Consider the following 17,265-nt stretch of genomic DNA (forward strand, 5'->3'; position numbering starts at 1 on the left):
GAGGGGACTGGGCTGGACCATTTTCCTGCTCTGCCTCCACCTCGCTTTTCCTGAATGGTTCTGCCGTCCTGGGGTGGGGAGGAAGGGAAGGAGGAAGGGCGGGCAGGCAGAGGGAGGGAGGAGTGTGGGAAGAGGAAGGAAAAAAGAACGAGACAGCCAGGGGGAGAGAAAGATGTCACTGGCTCTAATCTCCCTGTCATTTGGGTTTCCAGCAGGAGCTGGGCGAAGGAGCTGCTAGAACAATGCTGAGGCGGGGGAGGTGAGGAGTGTCTTGAACAGGTGATCAGGGGAGACCAAGACACCTGGGCTTATCACCTGGGCACCCCTCCCGGCCTCAGCCCAGCCGGCACCCCAAAGACAGAGGGGCAACCATGGCGACCAATTTCAACGACATCGTCAAGCAAGGCTATGTGAAGATGAAGAGCAGGAAGCTCGGGGTGAGCCACCCTGGTGGGGGCCCTTGTCAATAAACAGTACTGAGGACGGGTCTGGAGGCATGGTGTGTGGGGGCCCCGCCAGCACCGGGTACTGTGTGATTGTGGTTCGAGGTCTCTCAACACTGGCTGGCTGGCATGTGCCTGGCCAGCCTCTGCCTACTGCATCTCTTGCCCCAGCTGGGCTGGCTGGCTGGCATCCCAGCCACTGGAGCAGTAGTGGTAGCTGACAGTCTGGCAGAGGCATCCCTGCTATTGTTGAAGTTGTGGCCACAGCAGTGGCGGCGGCGGCGGCCACCACCGGGTAGCAGGAGTGACTGGCGAGCAAGACTGTGAGAGCGGAGAGCAGCTTTGGCTCCGGGGCCTCCTCCCCTTGCTCCCCAACCCCTTTTCCCTCCCTTCCTCCCCACCTCTTCTGTCCCCTTTAAAGTGACCCCTCCCACTCCCGCTGCCACCGTGCACCCGCTTCTCAACTTGCTCTGAGCCTGGACTCATATTTTAGGTGGTTGTTTTGGGTGCTAAAGAAGTGTTAAGGGAGGAGAGTCGCTTGTTGGGAGGTAGGGGTCCGGGCGTGGGGGCGGGGCAGAGGCTGACACTTCCCTGATGTGTGGATGAAATGGCCCTTGCTCTGGGATAGGCTGCTTTCTTTGGAGTTGTTGGCATTGTTGGAGGTAGCCCTGAGCTCGGACTTGGAGGGCCACATACCCCTACTCAGCCCATACAGGTTTCCAGCTGAGGAAAATCCCCCAGAGGCATGAGTAGGGCCCCAGGGTCCCTTTGAAGCCTCTGTTCCCCTGCCCACCCCCTCTCATCCAATGGGAGGCTCTTCCCAGCAGGAAAGCAAGCCCCGGTGACAGGTGACTCAAGCCTGTTTTATCCAGGACTCCTGTCCTTCCCTGCTACCTTGATGGGTTAGGCTCAAGGCTTCCTAAGCTAGCCTTAAGGGTGAGGAGATGCCCAGGGATCACCTGGCTTCCTCAGGGCCACCGTGTATCTGTGTGTGTGTGATATTTCTGTTCCTCCTGCCCTTCTGGGGGTGTCTTGTGTCCAGAAAAGGACCAGCAACCCACTGCCATCAGCTGGACCATCAGTGGATTGAGACAGGGCTGCTGGGCCTATTTGGAGTCTCACTGGCTCAAGCCTGGTAGAGACCCTGCTCTTTCCAAGACAGAACAAAGAACAAGGCTGAGGCCAGGCCCAGAGGCCCAGAGAATGAGGACCTTGCTCCTGTCACCATGCCTTATCCCCATGCTTAGATCCAGCAAGTCCCTAGGGGCTAGCAGAGCTGAGGCTCTCTCTGTCCAGGGCAGGGCTTGCCAGGGGAGCACTGGCTACAGGGCAGTCAGGTGGGGTCAGTGTCAGCCCTGTTCCTGGGGGATTCCCAGACCCCAAGTGCAGAGTGGATAGACCCTGGGAAAGAGCTGGCAGGTGGGGTGTGGCCTGGCCCAGACTGGCGTCTGCTCTATCCAGAGACTCTACTCTCCACAGACCTGAGCTTACCCTGCTATCCTGTGAAGGGCAGAGGTTTACAGTTGCTCCAGGCAGTGTTCTTGTCTCAGTCTCCAGAGATCAGGGTTGGGGTGGGGGTGCTGAAAGCAATGGAAAGGGGGTAGAGCCCGCCCTCCCCTCCTACCTGCCAGGCCTCCCTCCTGCCCTCCCTCCCTCCCTCCCCCAGCAGAGTAGAGCCTGGCAAAGTGCTTCCGAAGAGCTGATCAAAGACCTGTGCAAAGTGAGGAGAGCTCTTGAGTGCATGGCTCCCTGGGGTTGTGTGAGTGTGTATCCTGTAACCAGGCAACCAGGGTGCTGGGGGAGGGGGGCAGGCCTCTACTCCCAGGTTGCTGCCTGCTGGGGGTGGGGGTGCTTGGGCAGCTCCCACCCATTCATTTATCTATCCATTCACCCGTCTGTCCATCTTCCTGTCCACCCTGTCCTTCACATGGCCACTCACCTGCTCGGCAGATCTGTCAATAATTTCACGCAGGTATAAGCACGGAGTGTGTGAATATGGCATACGTGGTCTCTGCTTTGAAAAGGCTCACGTGAACAGACCAGGGCTGAGCTAGGGACGGGTGCAGAGGCAGACACACTTCCCAGGGGTCCAGACAGGAGCCTGAAGTGGCCCAGCTTTAGGCAGTTCCAGGGAGAGGGGCTGTCTAGGTCCATTTTGCTCTGTGACCTGCCTGCCAAAGGCCTGGTGTACCTATGGCAGAGGAGGTAGCTGAGCTGGCGGCCAGCTCTTGGGACTGTGGCCCAGTGGCCTCCTCCCCTCCTCTGCTCAGCCCAGGCCCCTTCAGGAGCCTCTTATTTGCAATGACAGTGGCAGAGGGATGTCTGGGGAACAGGCCTGCCAGGCTTGACGCCTGCTGGCAGGAGCTGGTCAATCCATCACCCACTGGCTGAAGAGAGCCTGCGGTAGGAGAGAGGGCCCTGCAAGAAGAGTTCAGATGGGCAGTCGATGGAGGTGCTGGGACAGCCTTTCATGGGGTCTCTAGGCCAGCTTGTCTCTGGAGAAGTTCCCTCCTTAGGAGTTTATGAAGCTCTGGAGACTCTCAGTGGCCTAGCCCACAGGGCATTACTGGTTAGGACAGGCAAGAGACTGCCCAGGGAAGGTACTGCGCTGTGTGGGCACAGCTAGTTCTAAGCTCTGTCCCCTTACCCTCTAGGCCTCTGGTCCCCATGGGAACCCCCCGTGGTACACTGTTGGTAAGTGGTGAGGGACAGCCCTGGGGGCAAGAGGAATGCCCCTCACACCAGAGCCTTGCCTGGGCCCCAACCCAGGGCCATGGTGATGCAAAGCTGGCTGAGTGCAGGGGGCCGCTTCCTGTCCCTGGGAGACCGTGGCGTTGGTGGCCAGAGCGGTCTGTCCTGTGGTAATGGGTGTGTCCCTGGCATTCCATCTTGATAGGAACTCCACCACTTGTGTTAGGTCCTTCCTTCTTGCCTTCTTCATGACCCACTTGTCTCTGAAATGGAGAACAGGCCTCATAGAACAGGCCTCAGGAGTGACCCCGACACTGACTGGCTAGGAAGCATTCCACAAATGCTCCTTCCATTACACTAGTCACGTTCAGCACACGGAGGATCACAGAACTCAACAGAGCTGATCGTGAACACCACCTCGGCCATTTGGGGTGGTGGCTGCTCTCGGGCAGTTACCATCCCCAGGTTTTCTCTAGGCTGGGATCCAGGGAAGGGTGTGGCACTGCTCCCTCAGGAGGCTGGGGTAGCTTCAGGGCAGCATTGTTGGGGATCATGGTCCAGCAGCAACCTGACCTCTGTTCTTGACCCACAGATCTACCGGAGGTGCTGGCTGGTGTTCCGGAAATCGTCCAGCAAGGGGCCCCAGCGGCTGGAGAAGTATCCTGATGAGAAGTCAGTGTGCCTCCGAGGCTGCCCCAAGGTTAGGGGCCTGGGCCCTAGCTCCCCCCACCTGTGAGCAAAGATGACTTGCTGAGTCCTGAGGTCTGAGAGTACCTTCCTGGGGGGCGTAACTACGGGAGGTGGGGTGAAGTGCCCCAGCCGGGCTAAGCCTCTTGGGGTGTCCTCCCAGGTGACTGAGATCAGCAACGTCAAGTGTGTCACACGGCTCCCCAAGGAAACCAAGAGGCAGGCGGTGGCTATCATATTCACGGACGACTCGGCTCGCACCTTCACCTGTGACTCAGGTGAGACCTCGGGGCTGCAGGCTCCAGCTGGTCTTCATGGGCTGGTAACAGTCAGTGGTCCAGGCAGTGGGGTAGGAGAGCAGGGCCAACCCTGGCAGGAAGGGTGGGAGGTGTGCCCCGGTGGATTAGGTCCCCAGACTGAGGTGGGCCGGCAGGCCTTGCCCTCCCTGCAGAGTGCAATGACTCAAGCCAAGGAGTATGGGTGGGCTGCTGGGGACTCTGAGCTGGTGGAACTATGAAGTGTGATTTCTCTCCAGAGCTGGAGGCAGAAGAGTGGTACAAGACACTGTCAGTGGAATGTCTGGGGTCACGGCTCAACGACATCAGTCTGGGAGAGCCCGACCTCCTGGCCCCAGGAGTACAGTGCGAGCAGACAGGTAAGGCTGGTGCTGGGTCTCAAGGTGGGGAGGGGAAAGGTGGGGCCCTTAGTTAGCTCTGCTATCATTATCCTCTGCTCTGCAGATCGCTTCAATGTCTTCCTGTTGCCCTGCCCCAACCTGGACGTATATGGCGAGTGCAAGCTGCAGATCACCCACGAGAACATCTACCTCTGGGACATACACAACCCCCGCGTGAAGCTCGTCTCGTGGCCCCTCTGCTCCTTGCGCCGTTACGGCCGGGATGCCACCCGTTTTACCTTTGAGGCGGGCAGGTAATACCCTTTCTGGCCACCGTGGAGACTGCTCTCTGCACGGCATCAGGCATATTGCCCAGAGGGGATATAATGCTTCAGTTTTACAGACGAGGAACTCAAGGCCTGAAGTAATTAGCTTGCAGGTCCAGTGAAGCCGTATACCGAAAGCACAGCTCCCTGGCTCGGCCACTGCCGCCAGCAGCACTTTCTAGCTTTGGGATTCTGGCTTTAGCACCAGTTTCCTATAGAGGATTAAAAAAGCACTGAGCCGCCGGGTGGTGGTGGTGCACGCCTTTAATCCCAGCACTTGGGAGGCAGAGCCAGGCGGATCTCTGTGAGTTCGAGGCCAGCCTGGGCTACCAAGTGAGTTCCAGGAAAGGCGCAAAGCTACACAGAGAAACCCTGTCTCGAAAAACCAAAAAAAAAAAAAAAAAAAAAAGCACTGAGCCTGATAGGGAAGGCCCTTGCCGGGACTCAGCCAGCCTTAGACTTCAGCTCTGTTTAACCACCCTGCTTAACCTTGGCATGGCTACTCTCACACTGGATGCTTGTTTCCTCTTCTGTAAAACGTGTGCGGAGACTGTTCAGTGCGCAGACCAGAGGGCGGCAGAACAGTTGAGTAGGGCTCATTTACCTCCACGGGGTATGTGGCGGCTACCCTGTCCCCGGAGGCCTCGGTACAGCCACAGCTGGCACACAGAACTCGCACACCCACGCGGTGGAATTCCTGACACCTTGCCCTCCTTGCTACCTGTGCCCTTAGAATGTGTGATGCTGGGGAAGGACTCTACACCTTCCAGACACAGGAGGGGGAGCAGATTTACCAGCGGGTTCACAGTGCCACCCTGGCAATCGCGGAGCAGCACAAGCGGGTCCTGCTGGAAATGGAGAAGAACGTGAGGGTGAGGCAGTGGCTGTTGCTCCAGGGCATGGGAGGTGGGGCACGTGCCAGCTAGGTTTCCACCAGCGTGTCCACAGGTGAGTCAGGCAGGGCCTTGGGCTGGCAGCAGTGTCCCCAGAACTAACACACGGGACCCTTCTCTGTGCCACAGCTGCTGAACAAGGGCACCGAACACTACTCATATCCCTGCACACCCACCACCATGCTGCCCCGCAGCGCGTACTGGCACCACATCACAGGTTCTCAGAACATTGCTGAAGCCTCCAGCTATGGTGAGTCATTGTGTCCTGTCCCTGTGGAGGCCTCCTGGGCACGGGTCTTTGGTCCTGGATTCAAATTCTGCGCCTGCATCTCTGACCACAGGTGAAGGGTATGGGGCAGCCCAGGCCAGCTCAGAAACAGACCTCCTGAACAGATTCATCCTGCTTAAGCCACAGGCCAGCCAAGAGGACAGCAGTGAGACCAAGAGCCCTTCCCAGTGACAGCTGGACTGGTGGGTGCTGATGACTGCTGGGCCACCTGGGGAAGGCTAACTGCAGCAGCCCATGGACAGCCTTAAGGAGCTGTTGGCCAAGAGCCTGAAGAGAGCAAGCTGTCCCTCCTTGCCCTCAAGGGTGAGGCTGGACCTCAGCACATGGCTGGCCACACCACCTGAGCATGAGGGGCTGGAGCCACCGTGGGACTATATACTGTTAATGGTTTTAATATATATGGCTTATGACATATTCTGTATTAATGAGGCTTCCCTTTATCCCTCCCCAACACATACCCATTTCTAATTCCATGACCAGGCATGGTCAAGGCTGTCTGAGTATGAGGGCAGCCATTCCTGTCCTCAGTGATACAGCTCTCTTGCTGCCAAGACTGTTTGAGCTGCCAGGGTCAGAGTAGGGGACAATCAGACCGGTGCTGTCTGTGGGCTCTTCCTCAGAAGCCTAAGGGCCAAGATAGCAGGTAGCTTCTGTCCTCTGGGCCAACAGTGACACAGGAAGGGCCCAAACTTTGCTGTACCATGTGGTAGCCTTGCACTTAGGAGTTTTAAGCAGAGGTGGCATCTGGTTTTAAAATGCACTTTCTGCACTGGCTCCTTCCTGCTTAGTAGGCTGAAGATGTCTTCAGGCGGGGCGCCCAGCACCTCAGCAGTAGAGGATGGCTAGGGCCAGCCCAGAAGGCTGCAGCAGGACTACTGTGGGGAGCACCTTGCTGCCCCCTTTTACTGAGCGGGGGTATAGTGCTCCAGCAAGGGGAGTCCCTTGCCCTGGGCCAGCCACCCCAGGCCAGATTCCAAAACCAAGACCTTCCCATCTCCCCACAAGGTGCTGAGCTCCCTGCTGAAATGCAATTAAAGCAATTGATTTTCTAGTGCTGGTATTTATTGACTACCGTGCAGAAGGGCTATCTTTCTATTCACATCAAACCTTTGGTTGTGTGTTTCTGTTTTTTTTAATACTTTAGGGTTCTGATTTGTGGGAACAGAACTTGTAAATAACCACTGTTCACATTTGTGGCAGGATGATAAGGAGGCCCCCTCCCAGAGGTGCCCTAGAGCCAGGGAGATGGCATGGCCAGTCCAGCTCCGATGACCCAGGCCATGCCCACCCAGCGGTCAGCTAGTCTGTAGAAGGAATGGGCCCAGCTCCTCAGGAGGGAAAGGGCTGGCTGAGCCAGCAGCACGATGACGCATGAAGGAGATTATGTTGTGCTCTTTATTGCCAAAAATAAAAACTTGTAAAAAGACATCTACTGTTGATCAATAAATATCCCTTCCTTTCTGTGCTGGTGCGTGCTCTTCCCCAGGCTGCCTGAAAACCACTATGGGGGGTCTGTTCCTACCTGGAGACATGCTAAGGCAGGGCTTGAACTTCACTAATGAGAAAGGAAATGTGGGAGGGGTCTGTGGTACCCAACCCCCAAATGTCAGGCCAGAGTATGAAACACCAAGTTCACCTGTGGACAGAGAGGATAGCCAGGGTCTAATACCAGTCCCAAAGGGTGACTTCTCAGCTTAGGGACACCTGAAACTTCAAGTGCCAATAAGCGGACCCTGGGAAGAGGACCTGAAAGGTCACAGGCTGCTTCAATGAAGGTCCGAATACTCAGTCCCAACACCAGACGCCTAAGGTAGGGCTGGAAAACTCCTTTCCTTGGGTAAAGATTTAAAAAGCTGGAGTGACCAGATGTCTAGGCCACTGCTCACAACTAGGAAGTAATAGCGCCCCCTACCAGTGAGCTAAGAAACAGGATGGAAGGGATGCCTAGGGTTCTGAGGACTGCCACCGTGATCAGGAAGGTAGAGCCAGGATGCTAAATGCCTCCTAAGAAACTGCCCTGCCTAATACCAGTGGAAGCCCTGACTCTGATGACTTTCCAGGCAGCTTGAGCAAACTGCAGTCCACAGCCCTGAAACCAGAAGGGGTCCCAAGACCTGAAGTCCAGTGGGCACCTTGAACCTAGTCGTCTTCAGCAGACAAGCTGCGGCTAGTTTATGGTGAGCACGTCACTCTGGATCTCATGGCTTAACTGAGTCTGTAAGTCACTCAGCTTCTTCTTTAACCCAGAGAGGGCTGAGAGGACGATGGTTTCAGGGCGCAGTGAGCCACAGGACTCCACATTGTAGTAAAACCTGAGAGAGAGAGACGAGAGTAGGGTGAGAGCCTCATAAGGCAGGCTTCCCTTCTACCCTGTGAGACTTCCTTCATTCCTACAAGGCACTTGATCTTGGGACAGGGCTGACTTCCCTTTACCTAAAACCTCCTATGCAGAGTGGTCCAGATCCACTTTGCAGCTCCTCAAGGAAGCTACAGCTACTTCAAAAGGGCACTGTTGAGCTGGGTGGTGGTGGTACACGCCTTTAATCCTAGCACTTGGGAGGCAGAGGCAGGCATATCTCTGTGAGTTCGAGGTGAGCCGGGTCTACAGAGAAACCCTGTCTTGAAAAACCAAAACAAAAAAAAGGTGGGGGGCGGCCTTGTTGAGAACTCTACAATGACTGTATATGTGCATTTCTACATTGGAGACATAAGGGAAGAACAAAACTCATACACAACACAGGATAGTTCTTCAGGGGAGGGCTCCGGTCAGTTCTGCTCTGGCCTGAGCCTCCACAGGCAGGCCAGAGACAACATGGGATAAAATAAGGCCTCTCTTCATGGTGACCAGAGGGGATGAAGACCAACTCAGAATGTGTACGTAAGTTAGACAGTTAGCTCTCCTGTCACACGGGGGGGGGGGGGGGGGGGGGGGGGAGCGGCGGAGGGGGCTTGGCTAGGTGACTGCCTAACAGCCTCCCCCACCTATATTCTTACAATTACAGTCCCCAGCAGGACCGGGGTCTTACCTCTCTGGCTTGCCATTGGGGTCATAGGGAGCCTGTGACTCATCCTCGTCCAGCTCGGAGTACTCACTCTTTGGCCTGAGGGCAAGCACGGGGGAAGCACAAGTGGCTACTTCTGCCTTTAGCAAGGCTCTCGGAGCACCTACCACCCCATCTCTCACTACGGCCATTGCTAGTCCCCGCTCCCTGCCAGCACATACCATTCCTCAGGCTTGGGATACACCGTGTGCCTAAGCGCGTTGTCTGGATCATATTCAAAAGCCACCCCTGCAGTGGGGTTCCACTTGGCATGTTCCTTGCCAAAGCCCTTCTTGGCATAGGCTCGCAGTCTCAGCTCTTGGCCCTTTCTCAGCTTGACAATAAGGATGTCTGCAGGGAGAGGTGAGAGTGAGAGCCAGGAACCAAGAGAGGCCACTTCTCTAGCTTCTGACCCCAGGACCGCATGAAGACAACCCACAAAAGGGTCTAAAGATCAGCGACAGAGACCAGGCAGCTCAAGACGCTACATCTGGTCTCTGCATCCTCTGGCCACTAGCATGTGTGCCCCACCCCCTTACCACCCTGCCCCACCCCTTACCGTCCTGCTCCACATAGTCATTGGGGTCGTTATCCCGGTTCCGGGATGTCACCTGTGGGAAGCCCAAACAAGTGTGCGTTAGCCTCTCACCTCAGTCCCCTCTGGCAACTGTCTCCCAGAAAATCCAGTCTGTAATCTGTCAAGCCAGGGAAAGGAGGCCTGAGAAGGAGGCAGCAGAGTTGTCCAAACAGTCCAATGGCTTTTAAGAGGGTCTTTGGACAACACAGGGCACACAGCACCAATCCTGCTCTGTTCAAGAACTCAGGACCAGCACTTCTAGGTGGCAGTTTAAAGCAGATGGACATAGGGCGGGTGACTTTAGGACCACATCTCATAAGGATCACCCCAACCCGTCCCACGTGGAGCCAGACAGAGAAGAGCAAAAGCACTGACCGGAATAACCCGGGGGCTGTTGGAGATGAGATCCCGAGAGGTAACATGGCGAGTCTGGTCTTCATTGCACCTCACGTCAAGAGTGAACTCCACAGAACACTCAGGGCAGAACTCCTCGCATGTGCAGTCCTGAGGCAGGAAGGGCAGTAGGAAAGAGTAGACTGGACTCCCTGCTTCTACTAACCAGCTCCTTCAGTTTCTTCCTGGTGAAGAGGGGCTGACCACAGTCCCAGGCCTCTTCTGGGCTGTGGCATCTGGTACACCATCCTCATGGTTGCTCAAGCTTATAGACAACTTGTCTACCCGCTGGCAACTACACTTCCTTTCCACGTTCACTGCTGCAGGCTACCACTAGGGGGCACACTGCTAATACAGCAGTGTCCAAACAGGACTGACTGCCTCAGAGGACCAAAGTTGTCATGGGACCATAGTTCTACCTGCCCTGCACTATGCGGACCAGCTTAGGAATTACTGAAAATACAACAAGCAAGGGAAGAACAGAAAAACATCTTTTCAAGTTAGGGGAAACAACACTATATAAAAAAATAAGGCAAGAGTAGTAAAACATTAGCATTTGGTAACTGTAGAGAAAAAAAAACAAAAAACAAAAAACAAATGAGTGTTCATTAATGTTTCTCAGCCAGGCATGGTAGCACACGCCTTTAATCCCAGCACTCAGGAGGCAAAGCAGGCAGATCTCTGGGAGTTCAAGGCCAGCCAGGACGACATAGTGAGACCCTGTCATAAAAAGTAATAAATTGGGGGGGGGGGGGCGCGGCAGCAGCATGGTGGGGCTGGAAAGATGACCCAGCTGTTAAGAGCACTTGCTGTTCTTGCAGAGGACCTGAGTTCAGTTCCCAGGATACATACCCAGCAGCTCACAACTGCCTGTAACTCTAGCTCTAGGGGCTCTGATGGCCTCTTTTGACCTTTTCCAGCACCCTAACCCACCTGCACATACATACATAGAAGCAGAAATATACACACACAAAAGTAAAAAACTATCTTTAAAAAAAGAATTATGGGCATTGGGGGTGTGTGTCCCCTTTTGTAAGGCTCACTGAGGTGCTTGGATGTGCCGAGAGCACAAACATTCTGAAGCCCCATCAGAACCAAGGACCACAGTATTAAAACATCATTTCCACAATGGTTTCTAAACTATGCTACGGTCAGCCAGAGGAAGGCACCCAGAAGATTCCTGGGACAACTAGGCGCCACCCCCACCCCACCTCCTGTGCCTCCAGTCTACCCAGCAACACACATACCCGGGAGTACTGCAGCTTGTCCACAATGTCATCACTAGTGAGGGGGATCAATCCTGCAAGACACAGAAAAGTGCTTTGCAGAGCAGCCAAGCCATCACAAGATCCTACAAGTAAGTCCCTCGGGCTGGGGACAGGATGCACCCCACTCTAATCCCTTCCACTTCTCAATGCCCAAACTCACCAAGCCTGTGAGCAATGAATTCATCATGAAGGACTGAGGAATTGGCATCAATCTGAACCCAGTCGATGGCTGAAAAAGGCAAGAGAACAGCTCAGGTGACACTAACCACCATCTGAGACCTCAGACATCTCCAGACCTACATACAGTGCTGTTTTCAAGACTTAAGTATTACTCAGTGCTCAGCACTCAGAAGGCAGAAGCAGGCAGATCTCTGTGAGTTTGAGGCCAGCCTAGTCTACAGAGCGAGTTCCAGGACAGCCAGGGCTACACAGAGAAACCCTGTCTCAAAAACACCAAAATAAAAGGAAAGAAAATAATCACTCAGTGTTTATAAAGTTGAAGGTGCCCAGGCCAGGTTGCCAGAGACTCTGACTCTGATAGCTAGAGGTTCAGGCATCTAATTTAAACCACACACACACCATACCTAACACCTTCCTGCCTCCAGTGAATTGGGTATAGGGCTTGCTGGGACCACACAAAGAAACACTCACTTAGAGAATATTGTGGGAGTGGAATATTTAGGGAGTTGAATATTTCCTAAAGAGCACTTTAAATCTGCTATCCGTGTTATTATCAAATCCAAGAACAAAAGCTATTTTGGGCACTTAAAAGTTTGGGGAAACATGGGTTGGAGGGATGGCTCAGTGGTTAAGAGGTTCCCAGCACCCATGTCAGGTGGTTCACAACTGCTTCTAACTCCAGCTCCAGGGGGATCTGAGACCCCGGGCCTCCTATGCAAATACCCACATACAGAGACATAATTAAAAATTTTTAGGGAAAAGATCATAGAACTAATGTGGCTCATGGTCCACACCTCATTGTAGGATAAAACCAGATCACCCCTTTAGAATTTCAGTTTACTCCCACTAGTGGATCGACACTGAATGTCTTCCACAGAGAAAGTACATTAACAATAAAATCCAATCCCTCCCATTCACTGCTGGGAGTATAGGACTGTGTGCTTATTGAGGCTTCACTTACACATGTACCTAGTCATTCAGAAGCAAACATCTGCATATAAACAATGAAATTCAGAAATCAAGCGGTGTTGGATCCCAATTCTCAAGTAACCGGTATGGACAAAGGAAAAGAGGTCAGAGGACCAGACAATGATAGGCCTAACCTGCCCTGCCCTGCAGTACTTCCTCAACCCAAGCAAGGGCCACATCAAGCTTCCCCATGCCCTATCTCCCATCATCCCCATCCTCCCACACCCTGGCAGGTGAAAACTCCCAGCCTCTAAAGACCTTGTGTGTGTACAGATGCTGCCACTCCCTCCTTTTGAGCTCCTCCCTATCTCAAAAACAAACAAAAAAACCCCAAAACCCATTCAGATCCCCCTGAAGACACCTGTCATATTTTGCCTTGTGTATGTCCATGTCTTGTCTTTACATCTAGCTTGGAACTTACATGATCTACACATGCAGTAGAAGTACGAGATCCATTAAAAAAAGACACCTACCAGAATGGATAAAGAGTGGTGGTGCACGCCTTTAAATCCCAGCACTTGGGAGGCAGAGGCAGACGGATCTCTGTGAGTTCGAGGCCAGCCTTGTCTACAGAGTGAGTTCCAGGACAGTCAAGGCTACACAGAAAAACCCTCTTGAAAAAAACAAAACAACAACAACAAAAAGTGATATTACACACACAATGATAAAGAACAAAAGTATGTAATTTGCAGGAGGAAGCCACAGAGCAAGCATGCTTTCTCTCATGTGGAATTTCAACTTTTCAGAAGGGATAGCCGGGCGGTGGTGGCGCACGCCTTTAATCCCAGCACTCGGGAGGCAGAGCCAGGCGGATCTCTGTGAGTTCGAGGCCAGCCTGGGCTACCAAGTGAGTTCCAGGAGAGGCGCAAAGCTACACAGAGAAACCCTGTCTCGAAAAACCAAAAAAAAAAAAAAAAAAGAAGGGAGAGTTCGGGGTTGGAGAGATGGCTCAGAGGTTAAGAACATTGGCTGTTCTTCCAGAGGTCCTGAGTTCAATTCCCAGCAACCCAATTCCCAGCTCACATGAGATCTGGTGCCCTCTTATGGCATGCAGGTATACATGCTGACAGAACACTGTATACATAATAAACAAGTAAGTACTTAAAAAAAAAAAAAAAAAAAAAGAGTTCGGGGCATTGATCAGCAGAGTAAAGGCACTTGTCAAGACTCGAGTTCAATCCCTGAGGCCCATATGGTAGAAGATAATCCCTCCCATAAGCTGTCTCTGACCTCCTCCACACATGCACTGTAGCACCTCACGCCCAGGGACATACATATATATACACGTAAATAAATATGTTTTAAAGGAGAAGAGACAAGAAACTATAGCAGGGTACTATCAGCAAGGACGGGAGAGGCCAGTGGGAGGGGAATAAAAAGAAGTGAAGGGGTAATGAATACAATCCAAGTACTCTGTGTGCGTGTGTGCATGAAAATATCACAACGAAGCCCATTATTTTGTACAATTAAGATACATTTTCAAAAGACACCTACTAGTTAGTATCTAACACTGGCTTAAAAGCAAAGGCACATCATCTACACGACTTCGGTAATGCCGGGTAACACCGCTAACGACTCCTACCGTCTACATCCTACGGATGAGGAGGCCGCAGCTCTCAGCTGTTCAACAGTGTTTAGTCCTAGTTTCTGTTGTTTTTGGGTAGACGGAACAGAGCTGGAAGCCACGCCGCTGAGGAAGGCACGCACCAAGGCGGGCCTTGGCGGCCCCAGCCCAGCGTGCAGCACCGCAGTGCTCTCAGCCATGCCCCCACCTGGAGCGGAGGGCCGGCGGCGGGGGCCCGAGGGAGGGTCGCATACCTATTATGGGCACCTCGGCGATGAAGACCCTCCGGATGGAATTGGCCACCCTACAGGAGGAAAGCCAGGCCGTGTGAGCGTCCCCGAAGCCACAGCCCCGCAGGGGGACCCGAGGACCCGGCCGCCCGCCTCTCCCCTCGCCGCCTTACGCCAGGTCCGTGTTCTCGATAATGAACTTGACGTTCTCTTCGGTGAGTTCCGTGATCCGAACCGTTGGCTGGTTGGCGTACGGCATCGCGACCCGCAGCCAGTCTCCCGCGCCAGGTCCGCAGCGCGCCTGCGTCGCCACCAGCAATTTATCGGCTGGGTCCCCAGCGCTTCCGGCTAGACGTGCGCGCAGCGCCACCTGCTGACCGGAGGCCAGAACTTTCCGAGCCTATGTTTTCTAACCGCATTCTCCAAAATGTACCGGGCCTTACGCTCTTGAAATCCCCAAGATATATAGCACAAAAGTACAGGTACAGGGTTATTCATGACAGTGTTATTTGTAATTGCTAAAAATAACTCATTAGGTAATGACCGGTGGAGACTTGGTTAAACATACATACATATGGGACGGGAGAGATGGCTCAATGCTTAAGAGCACCAGCTGCTTTTCCATAATAAGACTTGGATTGGATTCCCAGCACCCGAATGGCAGCTAGTATCTTTAACTTCAATTTCTGGGGATCCCATGCCCTCTCCTGGCATCTGAGGGTACCAGGTATGCACATGGCACACAGACATACATGCAAGCAAAAGACCCATATACATAATTTAAAAAATACTCTCTGCCTGCTGTCCTTGGATCTGGAGGTAAAGCTCTCAGCTACTTCTACAGCACAATGCATGCCACCATCTCCCCACCGTGATGATAATGAACTAAGCCTCTGAAACTATATGAAGCAAGGGAACATTTGACAGTGTGTGAGGGCTTCACTTACTAAAGTGAGAGAGAGATGGAAATTTGACACATTCATTTGAGGGGACATCTGCTGCTTTCTGAAAGAAGGATCAAGGCTTTGAAGATTCTCACAGGAACCATGTGAAGATACTGTAGTTCTCACTTCTCATCAAAGAAACTTCTCTTTGCAAAAGATGGAGGCCATTACAAAAACAAAACAAAACAACAACAAAAACCCCACAACCAATTAAAATGCAAAGAACAAGAGATTGTTGGGTGTCCAGTCTCAACTGATACATCTACAACAAATTCAACACCTAAGGTCTTTGTGGGAGAGGGAATGGAGAGCTTGTAATCCAGGGGATCGTTAAGTTTGCCGTGAGATTGTGTCCTAGAAATGTTACAAAGGCCACACACATGAAGTCTCACCAACACGACTGCCTAAACAAAAGGGACAATGACACCAATGACGTGTTAGCATGGAAGGGGGAGGGGTCTCAACTCTAAGAAAGAGTCAGGGATGCTGAAAGTGGGAGAAATAATGCCCTGCCATGGGTTGTCCAATACAGTGTTAAAAGCCCCGAGATCACATTAACACAGGTAATGTTACAAGGACTGAGCAGGTTGTGTTCATGTGTTAGGAATGTGTATGTGCATAACAACAATTAACAAAAAACAGGACATGGATATGAGAGGTGTACGGAAGGGACGGGAGGGAAGAAAGGGAGAGGTGTGGTGATATATTGTGTACCCTAATAAACTTGATGGGGATCAGAGGACAGAGCCAGCCACTAGATTAGACATAGAGGCCAGACAGTGGTGGCACACACCCTTAATCCTATCACTCGGAGGCAGAGATCTGTCTGGATCTCTGTGAGTTCAAGGCCACACTGGAAACGGAGCCAGGCAGTGGTTGCATACATCTTTAATCCCAGTACTGGGAAGCACACATGCCTGTAATCCCAGGAAGTAAGATGGCAGGGTGGAGAAAAGTATGTAAGGCGTGAGGAAACAGGAACTAAAGCAGCTCAACTGAGACCCTTTCAGGTGGAGACTCAGAGGATTTCTGAGGATTTGTGGAGTTGGTGAGGTAAGAAGTGGTGGCTGTGGCTGCTCTGTTTCTCTGATCTTTCAGCTTTCACCCTGATATGTGCCTCTAGGTTTTTTATTATAAGACTATTAGAAATTTGAACAACAGAAAGGGGAAATGATGTGGTTATATTGCCATTTAAAAAATAAAAAACATTGTAACAATAATTAAAAATACATAGGAATACAATGAAACTTTCTAAAAGAACGAGGTTGTACATCTATAGATAAACAAGAGGGCTGGGGAAAGTAACCCAAGTGTGTAAGAATTTATGTGTGAGACCAAGGACCAAGTTCAAATCCTCAGAACTCAGGTCAAGCAGGGCATGGCAACGCAGCTCTGTAATCTTAGTGTTCCTTTCCATTGGAAGGTGGAGACAGAAGAAGCCCCTGGAAGTTCTCGGCCAGTTAGATGATATACAAAGAAGCAATGAAAGACCCACACCCGAGCTAACTTCAGCAGGAGTGCGATAACCACACACACACACACACACACACACACACACACACACACACACACACAAAACTTCAGCAAGGGCTGTAACACATACACATACACAAAAAAAAACCACATGTATTTTATGTGTGTGTATGTACATAATGGTGTCAACACATCCTATGTGTGGAAGTCAAAGGACAACATGGGACTCAATTCTCTCCTTCTACCATGTGGGTCCCTGGGACTGATCTTAGGATGGCAGGCCTGATTGCAAGTGCTCTTCCCCACTGAGCCAACTCAAAGGTCCCCAAAGTGTTCTTCCACAATGCCCTTATGTGTTAAGGGACACACACACATTCCTTTTCTACTCTTGATTGCCCGATGTACTTCTGAAGTAGATACAATGCTCTCCCTGTCTACAGATCTGTGTAGTCGCACCTGAAGAGTTTAAACGGGCCTCAAAAAGGTGGCAGCTGCTCACACAAAGAGGCCCTTAAACAGAACCCTGAAGGAACTACACTCAGAGGGCAGAAGTTACCAGAGAATAAAGAGTTTGCTGTAACAAGGAGTGACATTTCTTCCTGAGACAGACGAAGGCATCGACAGAGGGGGGCCTGCTCCATAGCACACACCATCCCAGTGAATTAGGAGTCACGCTCGTCT

The 17,265-nt window shown here is 52.4% G+C and overlaps 2 protein-coding genes across 2 annotated transcripts; one reads left to right on the forward strand and one right to left on the reverse strand.

Annotated features, from left to right (window-relative positions):
• The first annotated feature begins 124 nt into the window (after positions 1–124).
• Dok4 (docking protein 4) lies at positions 125–7,406 on the forward strand. Its single transcript, XM_052729607.1, has 8 exons — positions 125–437; positions 3,727–3,834; positions 3,985–4,099; positions 4,357–4,476; positions 4,562–4,751; positions 5,497–5,635; positions 5,786–5,906; positions 5,998–7,406. Exons 1-8 carry the CDS (start codon positions 372–374, stop codon positions 6,114–6,116), a joined length of 978 nt encoding a protein of 325 aa, XP_052585567.1. The 5' UTR covers positions 125–371; the 3' UTR covers positions 6,117–7,406.
• On the reverse strand, positions 7,323–14,473 carry Polr2c (RNA polymerase II subunit C). The gene is made up of 9 exons (XM_052729612.1): positions 14,341–14,473; positions 14,192–14,241; positions 11,385–11,453; positions 11,204–11,256; positions 9,939–10,067; positions 9,546–9,597; positions 9,169–9,337; positions 8,972–9,046; positions 7,323–8,257 (listed from the first exon to the last, which is right to left on the reverse strand). The coding sequence occupies exons 1-9, from the start codon at positions 14,424–14,426 to the stop codon at positions 8,113–8,115; spliced, it is 828 nt and encodes a 275-aa protein (XP_052585572.1). The 5' UTR covers positions 14,427–14,473; the 3' UTR covers positions 7,323–8,112.
• Between the last annotated feature and the right edge of the window lie 2,792 nt (positions 14,474–17,265).

The sequence above is a fragment of the Peromyscus californicus genome, unplaced genomic scaffold, assembly GCF_007827085.1.
Source record: "Peromyscus californicus insignis strain IS unplaced genomic scaffold, ASM782708v3 Scaffold_8__1_contigs__length_139910024, whole genome shotgun sequence".
NCBI lineage: Eukaryota > Metazoa > Chordata > Mammalia > Rodentia > Cricetidae > Peromyscus > Peromyscus californicus.

What these genes read in the sequence shown, in the direction of transcription:
- Polr2c (XM_052729612.1), bottom strand. Translation starts at nt 14,426, where the DNA reads ATGCCGTACGCCAACCAGCCAACGGTTCGGATCACGGAACTCACCGAA. An exon ending in ATTCATTGCTCACAGGCTTG is followed by an intron (nt 11,257 to 11,384) that starts GTGAGTTTGGGC and finishes TGTGTCTTGCAG; the next exon opens with GATTGATCCCCCTCACTAGT. An exon ending in ACAAGCTGCAGTACTCCCGG is followed by an intron (nt 10,068 to 11,203) that starts GTATGTGTGTTG and finishes TTCCTGCCTCAG; the next exon opens with GACTGCACATGCGAGGAGTT.
- Dok4 (XM_052729607.1), top strand. Translation starts at nt 372, where the DNA reads ATGGCGACCAATTTCAACGACATCGTCAAGCAAGGCTATGTGAAGATG. An exon ending in TGAAGAGCAGGAAGCTCGGG is followed by an intron (nt 438 to 3,726) that starts GTGAGCCACCCT and finishes CTTGACCCACAG; the next exon opens with ATCTACCGGAGGTGCTGGCT. An exon ending in TGCTGAAGCCTCCAGCTATG is followed by an intron (nt 5,907 to 5,997) that starts GTGAGTCATTGT and finishes CTCTGACCACAG; the next exon opens with GTGAAGGGTATGGGGCAGCC.